The 15,790-nt window shown below is 36.6% G+C and overlaps 1 protein-coding gene across 1 annotated transcript; it reads right to left on the reverse strand.

Moving 5' to 3' along the window:
- Positions 1-7,683: 7,683 nt before the first annotated feature.
- LOC101627260 (olfactory receptor 4F15-like) lies at positions 7,684-8,604 on the reverse strand. The gene has a single exon (XM_004687497.2). The coding sequence runs from the start codon at positions 8,515-8,517 to the stop codon at positions 7,684-7,686; it is 834 nt and encodes a 277-aa protein (XP_004687554.2). The 5' UTR covers positions 8,518-8,604.
- Between the last annotated feature and the right edge of the window lie 7,186 nt (positions 8,605-15,790).

Below are 15,790 nucleotides of genomic sequence, written 5' to 3' on the forward strand. Positions count from 1 at the left end.
GATTTTACAGATCTGCATGCAGAGTTCTTATCTTTCAAATGCTATAATTACCGGGTATTAAAAGGTCCTAAATAATACCTCCAGTGCAGGAAAAGCAGCTAATTAGCAGCACTGGAAGTTTGCTTAAGTCTTGGAACTACAGAGACCTGGGACTGCCATCTTGAGTACACTCAGTCAAGGGAATTGTTTCCTAGGACCACAGAAATTTGACCACTGCAACCAAAGGGGAATGCTGGTAATGGGTCACTTGAGGAGAAGGTAGAAGTGAGAATAGAGAATTTTTTTTTTAAACTGCACACTTTTTTAAAATGTACCTGCTTGTTAATGAGGAAGAAACTGCATAAGAACGAAAACGTGTATTTCCAATCAAGTAAATTAATTGTTATCATCTCCATAGAATGGCAGACAGTAATGAAATAGGGAAGAAAAACAGTTGTTCAAGGTGTGCATAGCAGCATAGAGATTAGAGTCACATGCTTGTATCAAGTCACTCATGGTTTCATCTTTTCTAGGTCAGTTTTTTAAAAATAAACATTTTTGTTTGGAAATGTTGTATGGAAAAGTTTCCTGGTTATATATTCTATCTTCAAATCAGAATTAGCAGAGAGTAAATTAAAACCCATTGATAAAGTACAATTATATAAAATGTTCTATATCCATTATCTAATGCCATTAACCAGTGTAACTTAAGTCAATGACATTTAACTGGTCTTCAGTCTATAATTAGGGCTAAGTTCAGATGGATAGTTCTGCTAGACTTTTCTAGGTTTTCTATAAAGACATCAGTTTTTTGGTATCTTGAATAAAATTGGAGGATTTAAGATGCCCTATTTACATGTTTAGAGCTTTAATGCTGGTTATTAACCTGGTCTTTCTCTCCAAGGGGCCATTGATCACTCATTAGTCTTACCCAAGCTCTCTCAAACAAAACCAACATCTGCAAAGCAAACCTTGCCTAAATGCAAGCATCATGCAGCAACATCCTTCCCACATTCTGTTGGTGAAAATAAGGCAGAAGACTAGACCCTATATGAGGTGAAGGGATTAAACACCTCTTGGCAAGAGGAAATGCAAAATATTGTACTATGATTTCTCAGTCAACTTGAGTCTTCAAGGATACCTATTGTGCTTTGTGTTGACTGGCAAATTTTTACTTAGAAAAATCTTTAATGCACAGATCTCATTTATGTCCTATAGGACACATCGGTCCTATTGATCCAACTTTACTAGTTCAAAGCAACAATAGCTATCTTTCTTATTTTTTTTGTCTTAAGTTATTGTAATAATGAATTTTATTTAAGTGAGTAGTATCCCACTACTATATATAACATCAATTAAACCACAAGTCTTTTGTACATAGGCAAACAGACTCCCAATTGTCAAAAGAACATTTAGGAACACTGAGGCAGAGATAATACCATACTAGTTTGAAATGAGCCTAACGGTTGTGAGAGAAATGTTCTCATCAGCAGCAAATGCGATTGGAGAACTATGTAATAAATGAGTTTTCCTAAAGAGGAAAGTCTGGTGCATCTGAGAGAAAGCCATTATGAAAGAAAAGACATTTGGCAGGGCAAGACATACAAGCCACAGTCATGATGTTATACTTGATAATAACTCCAGATACAGAGTAAACCTATATGTGACCATTGTCCAACACTGTCTTCCTCTTCCTTCACATTACCTCCAGATTCCCGCGTGTCCCTGTGGTGTCTGAAATGATAGGTAAAAGGAATGAAACAAAAGAAAGATCTGTGAGGTAAGAGCCCATACCTCCTGTGGAATTCATTCCAAAGGGGCCAACAGGAGAAACATAACAGAAGGGGCCAGTAGTCCATAACAGACCCACAGAACTTTCAGCAGTGACATGAGGACAAATTGGTGATCAGTTAAGGAAACATAGGCAATGGCCAAACAGGTAGTCATTTGCCACAAGGTGGTCTCTATCTTTAAAGAAGTCTGGTTACAGCAGGACCATCAAAAACAAAAGTGGCATGCCAATTATATGAGATAGTGTACATGCAAGTACTCGTGAAAAACAATAGTAAAATAGGAGAAACTAGGGAAATATTAAATTTTGCTTCTTCAAATGTGCCATAGTCAGCCTGACAGACCACAGTGAGCCCATGAACAGGACCTGAAAGAAGGCCCACTCAGAGAGACTCCCCAGGCCCTGGTGAGTCCAAGGATGGATACTGGTAGTAGCCCAGATTTGCAAGAGTGAGGCAAACCTTTCCAATGGGACCAGATATGACAGCCTCCAGCAAAGGAAATGATGAGGCCTGGTCCCACTGCCCTGGCTCTAGGACCAGAATCCAGAGGGGCGCTGTTCAGAAAGATAGTGCCATGGAGAGGTGTGAGATTCATTGTACCTTAGATAATAGAGATTGGTATATACTTGAAGAGGTTTGACATTGAGGAGGTTCACACTACATTGGATTGGAGGTGGGTTGACATAAGAACCTAACCTTTGTATCTGGAGTAAGGGCCACCTGTGGAATGGCTGTCAGCTCAGTCAGGGACCCTGTGGAGAGGAGATGGAGGTTTTGTTGAAGGATTCCCCTGTAAAAGGAGGGAAATTTTAGGGAAGGTCTTTCGACAGACATCCACACAACTGGAATCCTTCAAGCCCTTCTAAACTGTGCCAACACAGCAATTATAAAACAAATCTGAGTATATACAGGAGCAGGCAAACATCAAAGTAAACAAATAAATACAATCAAACAAAACCACAGCACCACCTGCAGGAAAATTGTTTAACACACTAAGCTATTACTAAATACACTTCCAACAACAATAAAATAGGGGGACCTCAAATGGCAAAATGGGCAGACAAAACAATATATATAACATATGAAAATACAGATCTCAAAAGAGTATGACATCACAACTCTCCAGAATTCAAACACAAAAGACAGAAGTTTATTTTTTCCTGTCATAGTTCAGAACTGCTGTAATGAAAAAAATTAGAGATAATAGAAAATTCAGAAAGTCAAATAAAAGAAATACATGGGAGTTCAGAAAAATAGACATAGAAACAATAAAATTCTGGGGGAAAATTAATGAGTATATAAATAAAATCAGTAAATAGAAGGTAGATATTGAACTTTTAATGAGAAAGCTATTGAAGTGGAATAAACCAAATGAAGCATCAAACCAGTGACCTCCAAGATAATAATACACTGAGCATCCAGGTGAATGGAAGAGAAATGAGGTATTAAAAAAAATCAATGGACAATTAGAGAACTTATCTGCCACCATTAATAAAACAAATGTAAGAATAATGGGTATTCCTGGGGGGAAGAGAGAGAAAGGACAAGGGACTGCCTATCCTAGGAAATAATAGAGGAAATTTCCCACACCTAAGGAAGGAGTCAAATATACCAGTCCATGAAGCTAAAACCCTCAATGAGCTCTATTCCAAGACACAAAGAAAGGAAACCAGCAACTGTTACAAGACGAATAAGAAATATGGAATATGGTAAGGGAAGCTAAAAGTCTGTGGTTTATAAATAGTCAGAATACAGACTTCTCAGCAGAAACTCTTCCAGCGTGCACTGGACTGTGGCGATGGCACACAGGTGAATTGGTGGTGGGAAGCCCCTAGGGATTACAACTGAGATGCAAAATATGAAGAACTATGTGAAAAAAAAACGTAGTAAAAAAATAAAGAATGATGTATTGCAAATACTTAAAAATACTGTCCAGCAAAGAATACTATACCCTGGAAGATTTGCTTTCTGATACAAACGAGAAATAACAGTAAAAATCTTCCCAGACAAAGACTGAATGAGTTTGTCCGGGTGGCCTCCTCTAAAAGTTCTGTTGAATGGAGTACTCCTATGTAAGGATCATCTTACATTGAGTCACAAAACAACTATTGATAAAGTCATGAAGAATGAAATCATACCAAATAACTTCTCTAATCACAATTGTTTAAAAATCAACCACCAAAAAAAAAAAAAAAAAAAAGTAATACAGGCCTGCATCAAGAAACGAGAAAGGGCTTAAACAAGTTATCTAATCACCATAAGGAATTTTAAAAAGATGAACATACAAAATCAAGGCCAATGCGAGAAAAGAAATAATATGGTGGCTCTCAAGGGTTAAATCTCAGCACTATGAAGCTGTCAGCAGCCACTGCAGCATGAGTAGGATCCCCGCCAAGGAGGTGACCCACATGGCTCACTGCTCCCCTCAGCAGTGTATTTCAATAGATAAGCCTGTTCTGCTTCCCAGTCTGTCTCTGGTGAATCTTCTACTCCCCCTGCACCTCTGGCCTGTACCCCAGCTCTTGTATGCATAAATAAATAAATAAATCTTTTTAAAAAGAAATAATAAATATTAGAGCAGAAATAAATAAAATAGAAATTAAGAGACAATCCAAAAGATGGTGAAACCAGAAGCTGGTTCTTTGGGAAAAAATAGACAAAATAGTTAAACTTCTAGCTAGATTTACAAAGAAAAAAATAGAAATCAGAAACTAAAAAGATACAGTAGACATCTCAAAAATTCAGAGAACCTCTCCTCCCTTACCCGCTGCTCCCCTCAGCAGTGTACTTTGTCAATCTGCCTATTCTTCTACCCACTGGATGTCTCTGGTGAATCTCTCTCACTGCCCCTGCACCTCTGGCTAGACCCCAGTTCTGTATGTATAAATAAATAAATAAATCTTTTAAGAAAAAAAATTTGGAGAACCACAAGAGATTGTTATGAACATTTGTATGCTAGTAACTTGAATAAACTAAAAGAGATGGACAAATTCTTGGAAATAATGTGACCATATGAGACTAAATAAGGAAGAATTTAAAACTCAACAGACCAATTTCAAGCAAGAAATTGCTTAAAATCTCAAAAATAAAAACAAAACAAGTCCAGAACAACATGGCTTCACTAGTGAGTTCTACAAAAACCAAACTAATAATTATCCTTCTCAAATTATTCCAAAATTGAAAAAGAGTCCAACATTACTCTGTACCAAAACCAGACAAAATAGCACACAAAAATGGAAAAGTACAGATCAATTTCCCTAATGAATATAAGTGCAAATAGATTCAACAAATTTAGCAAACTGAATTCAATAAAGCATTAAAAGGATCGGACACGTGACCTAACAGATAAAAGAAGCTTCTTTTATTATTCCCCTGTTTACAGTTAACAAATGGGAGTATCTATACTCAAAAAGGGTTTCTGTGTTCTCTCCAGTGTGTCAGAGAGTTTCATGTGTATGTATATCAAAAGGTAGGTGGACTGGTACTGATACAGGTAGTTGAACCACGCAAGCAGTGAAGGCAGGACACCAGCCTAATCTCCAGCACACGTTAGAAGCAGAAACAGCATAATCGTTCTGGGCCCTGGAAATCCATATAGGAGCAGCAGTAGGGCTGTGAGTTTGAGCTAGACCGCCCCCAGATCTCTCTGGCAGCAGCAGCAGCTACCAGAAATCCAGCCCCTCCTCTCCCACTCTGTCTCCCAAATCTTTGCTGCAGCAAAACCCAAGACAAAGGCAATACCTGAGCACAGGTTAGTGCCTCTGCTCCTCTAGCAGAGGCTAGCCGAAGACAGTTAGGCGAGAAGCCAAATCTAGAACCATAGTGCCACCTTCTGGGGGGAAAAAACTATTGGCTAAATTGTTGCATTAGAATCAAAACCTTAAAAAAATAAGGAAGGCATTAATTAAATTGTCCAGTGTGCAAGCAGAAGAAAATATCTTCAAACAAAATCATTGCAACATGGTATCACAAAAAGAGAATGACAGTTCTCTAGAAACCAAACTGAAAGACACAGAAGAAGGATTTAGTGGATAGAAAATGCCAAAAATAGTTGTCAAGAAGAAACTCATTAGGTGCAAGAAAACTTAGAAAAGCAATTTAAAGAATTCAGGAATAAAATTAATGAACAGGTAACTTTGACAAAGATATTGAAATGCTTAAAAAGAACTGGAGGTTCTGTAACTAAGGAACTGAAAATGATAAAGAATGTAGCAGAAAGTATAAGCTATAGAACAGATCATATAAAAGAATTAGCTAATGAGCTCAAAGATGAAAGTCTAGAAATGACTCAGAAGAGTTTTAAAAAGTTATAGTAAAAAATTTATTTTTAATAAAAACATTTTACAATTGTCTGGCTCCATTAGGAAAGATAACATACGTACATGAGTATCCCAGAAGCTGAAGAGAGGGGAGAGAGCAGAGAATTTACTTGAATAAATAATAACCCCAACAGCTAAAATAATGTAGAGACCTGAGTATGTAGATCACATTTTTAAAAGAATCTAATATAATAGTCATTAGATTAAATTTATAATAGTTATTAGTTTGTAGAGCATAGTTTAGTTGATAGATCAGAAATATTTTGTTTCTGTTCTATATTGCCTTCAGCTCAAAAGTTCTAAAATGCCTCACCTGTTCAGTCATGGAAGCTAAGGTGCATTGATAGAAACAGGGAGAGGAATGTATGCATAAAATTCTAGCAGCCTAATTAAAATTATAGCCAAACCTTGGTATCTGTAAGAAATCATGATGGATGCTTTTTAGAGTGTCCATTGAAGTAGAATACCAGTCTAGACAGAGGAGCACTATCTAATTGTAGATATTTAATAAGTGATATAAAGAAGTCACTAAAGAGACAATGGATCAGCACTGTTACAATCAAAAATTTCTTGTTGAACTGCAAGTAAAGAGCTTAGAAACAATCAGTAATCATATAAAGTTGATGCTAGTGTCATTTCTGCTATCATCAGAGGCATAGATAGAAAGATAGTAGAAGGCCAGAGGTATTGCCTATTATTGGAAAGTTCAAGTGGGCCTAGTTAATTTTGTTTTGCTTTTTTGACTTCTTTAAAGGAAGAAAAAAGAATTAACTGTGGAATGAAGGATGTGTTCATTATCTAGATTATTTTATTCATACCACTATTTATGTGTATCAAATCATCACATTGTACGCTTTAAATATATATGATTATACTTGTCAATTATTCCTAAATAAAGTTAAAGGGGGAAAAATGTAGAGACCTGAGTTTCTCTCTGTCTGATTATCATCTATAAAAGAAAGGTGTTGGAACAAATAATCTTGCAAATTTCAGTTCTAAAATTCTACAGTGCTATTATACAATCAGTACTTATAGGTAATTAAAGGATGTGGTGTAATAGGAAGCAATCACATACTGAACTAAAAAAAAATTAAAGCAACTGAGTAATATGGCAGTTTGATGTATAGTTTTTAAAAAGGCCATTAATCAGTTCAAAGCAAGGAAATTGTAAAAGTGAAAACAAATAACATGCTAAAATTCCAGCACTGACGTGCTCAACACATTCTCTGTTTGGCATTTTTTGAAGGCTGTTTGGAAGAGTTGGATTAAGATGATAATCAACTATGGTTTGAAATATTTTTCCCATTAGTGATAATGAGAATAAGCAGAAAATGTTTTAATTTATCCAAAAATTCAAGACAAAAATACCATAATTATTATTAATAACTAAAATATATAATTTACATATATATATAAAACACTGATGTTACCTATCCTTACCAGTTAGGATACTAAAGAAATATGCAGCAACTTGGTAAATGCCTAAATGTGACCTAATACAGAAAAAAATAATAGAAATCTAAATTTTCAATGACTATTTTTTCTTCTGTTACTGAATTTAAAGATAAAATTTTAAATTGTCATAGTAGTTTTTAGGACATCTTCCTGTAACTGACAAGTTGATGACAGAGTTTCTTCATTGCTGCCTTCATCTCCTTGTTCCTGAATGTATAAATAACTGGATTCAGAAAAGGAGTGAGAACCGCATCAAAAATAGCAAGAAACTTATCCAAATGTGATGAGGGGAAGGGCCAAGTATAGAAGAAGATTAAGGGTCCGAAGAATAAAACCACCACAGTGACATGAGCTGACAAAGTAGAGAGAGCCTTGGATAATCCACCTGAAGAATGTTTTCTGACAGTGACCAAAATAAAGATGTAAGAAATAATCAGTATGAAGAAAGAACTCACAGAGATGAGCCCACTGTTGGCTGTGACCATGAATTCCAATCTGTTGGTCTCTGTGCAGGCAAGTTTAATGAGCTGAGGGAGGTCACAGTAAAAGCTGTCCAGTACATTAGGACCGCAGAATGGCAAGTCTACAACAAAAGCCAGTTGAGCCACTGAGTGGATGAGGCCCAGGATCCAGGAAGCAGCTAAAATCAAAATGCACAGTCGTGGGCTCATGATGTTCAAGTAGTGAAGAGGTTTACATATGGCCACGTATCTGTCAAATGCCATGGCGATAAGCAACATCATTTCTGTGCCCCCAATGACATGAATAAAAAAGATCTGAGTTATACAGCCCCCAAAAGAAATGGCTTTATGTTTTCTGAAGAGGTCATAAATCATTTTGGGGGCTGCAATCGAGCACACTCCCACATCAAGAAAGGAGAGGTTGGCCAAGAGGAAGTACATGGGGGAGTGTAGCTTAGGGTCATAGCTCACAGAGAACACAATGAGGAGGTTCCCCATCAGACTTGCCATGTAGAACACGGAGGAAAAGAGGAGAAGCAGCAGCTGGATTCCCCAGGAATTAGAGAGCCCCAGGAACACAAACTCAGTCACCACAGAGTGGTTGGCTCCACCATTGGCTCTGCCAGCATAGATGACACTCATTTTACCTGAAAAAGAAAGAAAATCACCTTTGTGGAGAGTCACTGCTTAAGTTTCAAATTATAAAGAAAAAAAATATTGTTTTGTTTTACATAGCCAAGGTATCTTTAATATAACCACTTAACACTGTAATTGCAGAAAATAAGCAGCAACACATTGCCACAAAGTACCACTTCTAACTCCCGAAAAATTCTCTAGGTAGTTGTCGGGGAAGATAAAGCAAAACTGCTGAATCAAAAAGATTATGAGAGGGAGGTTAGGAACGTCATAGAATAATAATTTTGGAGTAAGCTCATTGATTTTTTCCTCACAGTTTATAATTCCTACCTATGGAGTTGCCAAATCTCAGGTAATTTTTCATTACTTTTATTTTCCTTAACCCTGTGATGTTCTCCTCTATGCATTGCTGACAGTGTCATGTTTAATCTCATGCTATTGCAGTTGTCAAATAATATTCAACTCTTCCTCATAAAAAGAGAAAATATTGGAAATCACACTGGTGTCCTACTTTGTAGTTCACCTCAGAGAATGGAGGTGATCAAAGGCATGAGCTGTGAGTAATAGCACATGATAGAGAAAGAACAAGGCTAGAAAAGAAACTTATGTCACAGAATCTGAATACAAATGGGCACAATTCAATTTAGTAAACAAAATTCTATGCACTTAAATTTTATAGATAACTTTTCATCCTCTGAAAATGCCAGGCAAAAAATACTAGGTAACCTTTCTAAGTCTAATGTTTCTGTAATTTTTATAATGAAATGCCAGCCCAGTATGTAATGTAGCTCACTGTAAGGATGTTATTAAATATTTACATTTTAGTATAAATATAAATATATATATGTATATAACTTATAAAATAACCACTTTAAAGGATGTCAAACAAGTAGCATGATCATAGAATGTTTAAAGTAGAAAAGATACCCTAAGCCAGAGTGATCAGAACTGTCTTCAGAAAGTCTTAACGATTCTCAAAAAGTCTTCAAAAATCAAGACCACTTTAAGATATGGGTATAATTTACTTGAATATACAGCTTCATATATGACCTTTAAAAATTACAAAGACATCGCAGGGAGTATCTCCCAATCTGGAGCAATGTTTGATTAGTTACCTATGGAAATGGTTACAACCAAAATCAAAACAAAAACAAATAAATAAAAACAGGAACTCCTGCACATATATTGTCTTGTTTCCTACTTACATAAACCATATAATTTTTTGTAAGAAAAGTTTTTGCTCCTTTATACAGTGAAGGAAATTGAGACCAAGAAAGAGAAAGCAACACTAAGTGGCAGAGAGATGGATTCTCTGATCCTGCCTCTTAAAAAAATCATTTTTTATCAAAAAAAATTTATTTTTATCAAAAATTATGTCATGTATATAAATATATATATATCTGAGGAGGCATGACCCTGTACCTCTGAATCATGTACAGTGTTGTAACCAATGTTACCTAAAGGGGAAATAATAATAAATAAGGGGAAAAAATAAAACCAAACACCAAAAGTACAAAAGAAAAAAAAGTGTCATGACTTCCTGGTTGCATGTCACAGCTTGGTCCCTATCTGTATGCTCCATATTCCACTCTAGCAATCTAAGCAGATTTAAGTGAGAGAAAGGATGTTTTGTCCTCAAGTATAGGCAGCTTTTGGGTCTTATAAGTCACTTCAAACACATTTGCAATTCATACTGTCTATTTAAATAACTGGCTATTTAAATAACCATGGTAGGAGAAGACAAATCTGTTACCTCCATCTCAGAGCATCCTGATTGAGTTCCTAGACTGCCATTGTCTTGGTCCACATGAAATCCATTTAGGCTTGCCAAGGGAGAGACTCAGCTCTCATTAGTCTCTAATTAATAGAGAAAACAAAGGTACTCTGACCCAATATAAACAATGAAGTAAGTTTGGTTGTTTTGTTGCTAAGTGTATACATTTTGAAAATGCATATCTAGTTCATATCTTTTGGAAATAAATCCCTTGTCAGATATGTGTTATGCAAATATCTTCTATAAATATATTAGCAACTGGCATACCAATAGAATTTGAAGGAAGAGAACTAAATAAAGCCCAGAACTCAAACCAAGGCACATTCTAATATCATTTGGCTCTTGACCATTCTTATTCCTCTTTTTGGATCTCAAACTTGGATAGCAATAAAGGTAAAAAAAAGTTTTTAAGGAATTTCACTTTCTCATTATATGCCCTTTTCCTTCCCATTTGTGTTGGTTCTTGCTCAGGGCTCAACTGAAGTTGCTTCTCTTGTACAAAGTGATAGTTAATTAATTTCTCTATACAACAGTCCTGTTACCAGAAGCATCAATTCAGTATTAGCTTTTGGGGACTGTGACATTGTACAACAATATGTCTAATTCACCCATGTAAAGACCTAACACCTAACTTTTCCAAAGAGCTAACCACATTCAACATTCTCTGGTTAAATTTAGCATTACTCCATGCACAAATGTTATTTTTGTAGCAATTTCAATGGGAGACACAGCTAATTGGCACCCTGGAGAGTACTGACCAAATGATACTGCAGAGACTTAGGTTTGCCAACATGAGGTCATTTATCCAAGGTAATTGTCACTGAGAATCCTAGTGGACCAACAAACTATTAATGAGTCACAAAAGAGAAGAAAAAAAGGTCAAAAATTGTAAGCATTTTCTTTAAGATATATATTTAATAAATAAGTTTAAAGAATAGGGTGCAAGGAACATGTGAACGTTCACTTTCTTGTATTTATTGTAAAACCATCTCCAACAAAGAACCTTAACAAAGTAGGACACTTCATAGAAATACCCAGAATAACTTTTTGTAAGTCTCTTGTCCTACCTGTAATCAAAAACTAGTTTATTCACATTATGCAACAGGTCAACTATAGATTCTATTAAAGTTATACAGCTTCACACATACACACAACGAATGCATGCGCACACATACACACACACACAAAAAAAATGTTTTCAAGTCAGTCCATCACATGCTGGACTTGGTAGGACTAGGAATCAAAAGACAGAACTTAAATTTTTATTCAAGTTTGGTCCGTGCCTGTATAAATTCAGATAACTGTATCCACAATAGTGTCAATCCTTAATTGCAAAAATAACAGGCTATAGAAAATGACTTCTACATCCAGTTCAGTTCCAAAGAGTCCTATGCTGTATACAACTATTATATTCTCATTGATTTCATGGAAGAGAGAAAGAAATTCCAAAAAAAGAAGGTAATGGTAAAGAAAATGGATCATGAATAAATAATCCTAAACTAGAACACAGTTCAGTATGTTCACTGACATGAAATTCCTACAAATAGGTAATGCAGTAAAACTGACCCCACTTTATAAAGAGCGAGCAAGCTTCTAAGAGAATAGATTTTAAAAGTGTTCATCATGTGAAACTCAACAAAAATAAACAACCTTATCAAAAAATGGGCAGAAGAGCTAAAAAGACACTCCCCAAAGAGGAGATGCAGATGGCCAACAAGCACATGAAAAATATTCAACATCACTTGTAATAAGGGAGATGTGAATTAAAACCACAATGAGATACCACCTCACCCCAGTGAGAATGGCACATCTTAAAACAATTAGCAACAACAAATGTTGGCGAGGATGTGGAGAAAAAGAAACTCTCCTGCACTGCTGGTGGGAATGCAAACTAGTACAACCACCATGAAAAACTCTTTGGAGGTTTCTCAAATTGCTAAAAATAGAATTTCCATATGACCCAGCAATCCCACTCCCAGGTATCTACTCAAAAAACACAAAAACACTGATTCAAAAAAGACACCTGCACCCCCATGTTTATTGTTGCTTTATTTACAATTGGAAAGACATAGAAACAACCCAAATGCCCAAATGACTGGATTAAAAAGAAGTGGTGCATATACACAATGGAATATTACTCAGTAACCAAAAAAATAAACATACATGCCTTTTGCAGCAACATGGATAGAGCTGGAAAAGATCATGCTTAGTAAAATAAGCCTGAAAGAAAAGGAAAAATACTAGGTGGCTTCACTCATAGCAGGAGGTTAAAGGACCAGATGGGAAAATAATAATAATGAACATTTTATGCGGGTGGAATGTGGAATGGGATCAAAAATGGTGGTGGGAGGGAAGTGCACTGGACTATGGTGATGGTACATGGATGATTTGGTGATGGGGAGCCCACAGGTATTACACTGAGATGGAAAAAGGCACAAAATGATCTAAAAATAAACTATTATATATTTTTTTAAAGATTTATTTATTTGTGCATACAGAACTGGGGTACAGGCCAGAGGCTCAGGGGCTGCGAGAAGCTTCACCAGAGACAGAGTGGGGAGTAGAACAGGCAGATGGACGAAGTACACTGCTGAGCGGGGCAGTGGGTGGGCCAGGAGAGGTCTGCCATGCGATGTGGTCACCTCCGGGACAGGCAGGAATCGAACTCATGTGGAAGTGGTTTTAGCTTCTCATTGCTGTGCTTAACCTGCTACACCACCAGGGAGGGCCTATATTGTATTTTTAAAAAATTAATTGAAAAGAAGTGGTCATTATGAAAAGAGAAAATTTAAAAAAAGAAAAAACACTGATTGCCCCTAAATGCTAGGAATGTGGGGAAGAAATCAGGAATAGAGTGTCAGCTTGTAGCCAAGTTGGGCAATTTGCCTTAGTGTATGGGAGCATCATTTTGACTTCTCCTTACCTACCTCCACACCAAGCTCAGAGGCAGCATTCAACCACAAGTAGTGGCAGGAATCCAGAGTGAAAAGAGTAAGACCCCAAGCTAGACATATGGGAAAAACACATTTGGAACTCTTTTTAATTTGACTTACCATTGGATTACAAACTATTTGTTTTTGTACAAATAGTACAAAATGTACCACAATGTACACGTTAACAAAATTTCTAGTACTATTCACCACTATCAAATTATCCCTTTTAGATAATCCTTTAGTCCTGCTTTCCATCTCCTCTGGTATAGAAAGCAGTCTGGAGATTCCCAAACAAAATATAACTACCATATACCAGTATTTTGATCCAGCAATTCCATGTTTGGTACTTGTCCAAAAATAGTCTTTCAAAAAGATACATGCACTCATGTTTTTTGCAGCTCTACTCACAATAACCAAGACATGGAAAGAAACTAAATGTCCATCATTTATTGGATGACTAGATAAAGGTGTACTATACATATTCAATAGAATACTACTCAGCTATTTAAAAAGATTAAATTCTTCTCTCTATGACAGCATAGGTGAAATTTGAAATGAGAGTGCTATGCAATAATCCAGAAAGAAAGATAATTACCATTCTTACTTATATGTGTAGTATAAAAAAACAGCAAACAAGTTAACAAGACTTACTGGGAACTCTTAAGCTAAATTTTCACTAACTCAGGATCAAAGAAATACAGTAAAGAATGTCATGGTGAAGGGAAGAGACTAAAAGGGTAAAAACAGAGATTGGTGGGCCCTCCCTGGTGGTGCAGTGGGTTAAAGCACAGCACTAGGAAGCTAAAGCCACTTCAGCATGAGTTCCATCCCCAGAGGTGATCCACATGGCGAGGCAGACCTCTCCTGACCCGCCCACTGCTCTCCTCAGCAGTGTACTTAGTAGATCTGCCTGTTCTGCTCCCCACTCTGTCTCTGGTGAATCCTCTCACCGCCCCTACACCTCTGGCCTGTATCCCAGTTCTGTATGAATAAATAAACAAATCTTAAAAAAAAATAGAGATTGGTGCAAAGCAAAATTTTGTAATAGGAAAGAGTACAAGATTATCATTAACATTTGTGCTTTCTAAACTATAAAATAATAAAGTGAGATCATTTATAAAAAATTTCTGGAACAAGAAATTTTAATAATTAAGTCACTACAAGATCTACATGATTAAAAGAGAGAAAATAAACACAAAAAGAATCTGGTAGTGTCCTCGAAATATTAACATCATCAGGGAATGTGAGTCATATTCTTAAAGGACAGCCTGCAAAGACAGCAAGAAAGTAAGCATAGAGGTTGGCAAACATTTATTAAGGTAGCCATTGATGTACTGTTCATTGAGGGTGAAGATGAAAGACTCACTCTCTGTCCTTAAGCATTAGAAGGGACATGTGAATGATAACAATTCAATACAAAATATGCAATAATAAAAATATAAAACAAAATTGCAGCAGGGACAGAAGTCATTTTAAAGCCCAGTTTGCAATCTAACTCTACCTTAGAAGATGTGTGGTACTGGGCAAGTTACCCAGTCTCCCTGACCCTCCGTTTTTGTATCTATATCAACAGCGTGATAATACCTGAGTATTACTGTTGAGTATGAGGTGAAATAAGTATACCGTACATAGTGACAAACCACAGAAAATTCTCAGTAAATTTTACCATATTATAATTATTATAATTTGGGTTAATTACACTAAGCAGGGATAATGGATTCTGTCCTCAGGAAGGAGTAATGGTAGTACTGTTTGAGCAGGGAACAGGACATTTGGGGAACGAGAACAAGAATGATAACCTAAATCAAGGTAATCAGGCTACTCTGAACAACCTCAAGGGGAAACCACCTGTAAACAATCTGTAAAAAGATGGCCTCCCCTGCTCCAGAATACCAGGCATCTGTACTTTCCGAAGTAATGCAATGCCACAACATAGGAAGAAAGGGGAGCATATGTTCCATGAAGAAATAAGAAAGAAAAGACATAGTGCAGAGGTTGCAATGAAGGGGGAAGGGGAATAGGACAAGACAGCCTGTGAACAATGCGGCGTGTGCCAAATTACAGGTGCCGGGATGTTTCGACCTGGTTCTCTCTTAAGTACTAAGAGTCAGTTGAGAGTATCGCTGAGACCCATCATGTTATCAGATTCACATGTCAGGGGAGCCCTCTGGTGACTGTGAGGGAGACTACAGGAGGGAGGAGCAGGGGCTTAGTGCCTAAAGAATAAGAAAAAATGGCACCAAAAAACAAGAGGTGGAGACAAATATATGGAATATTAATCATGGGATTAACAGAATTCTAATGGATGGGAGAAGAATCTGGGTGTTTCCCGGAATACTGCTGGATGGCATTGCCAATCTAAGTGAAAAATACAGGACCAAAGTTTCTAGAGGAAATGACAATTCTAATAAAAATCATATGTGAATTTTCTCTTTCCAGT

The sequence above is a fragment of the Condylura cristata genome, unplaced genomic scaffold (genome assembly GCF_000260355.1).
Source record: "Condylura cristata isolate star-nosed mole 26May11 unplaced genomic scaffold, ConCri1.0 scaffold00023, whole genome shotgun sequence".
In the NCBI taxonomy this organism is placed as follows: Eukaryota; Metazoa; Chordata; class Mammalia; order Eulipotyphla; family Talpidae; genus Condylura; species Condylura cristata.

Coding starts and splice junctions, on each gene's coding strand:
- LOC101627260 (XM_004687497.2), bottom strand. CDS start 8,517: ATGGCAAGTCTGATGGGGAACCTCCTCATTGTGTTCTCTGTGAGCTAT.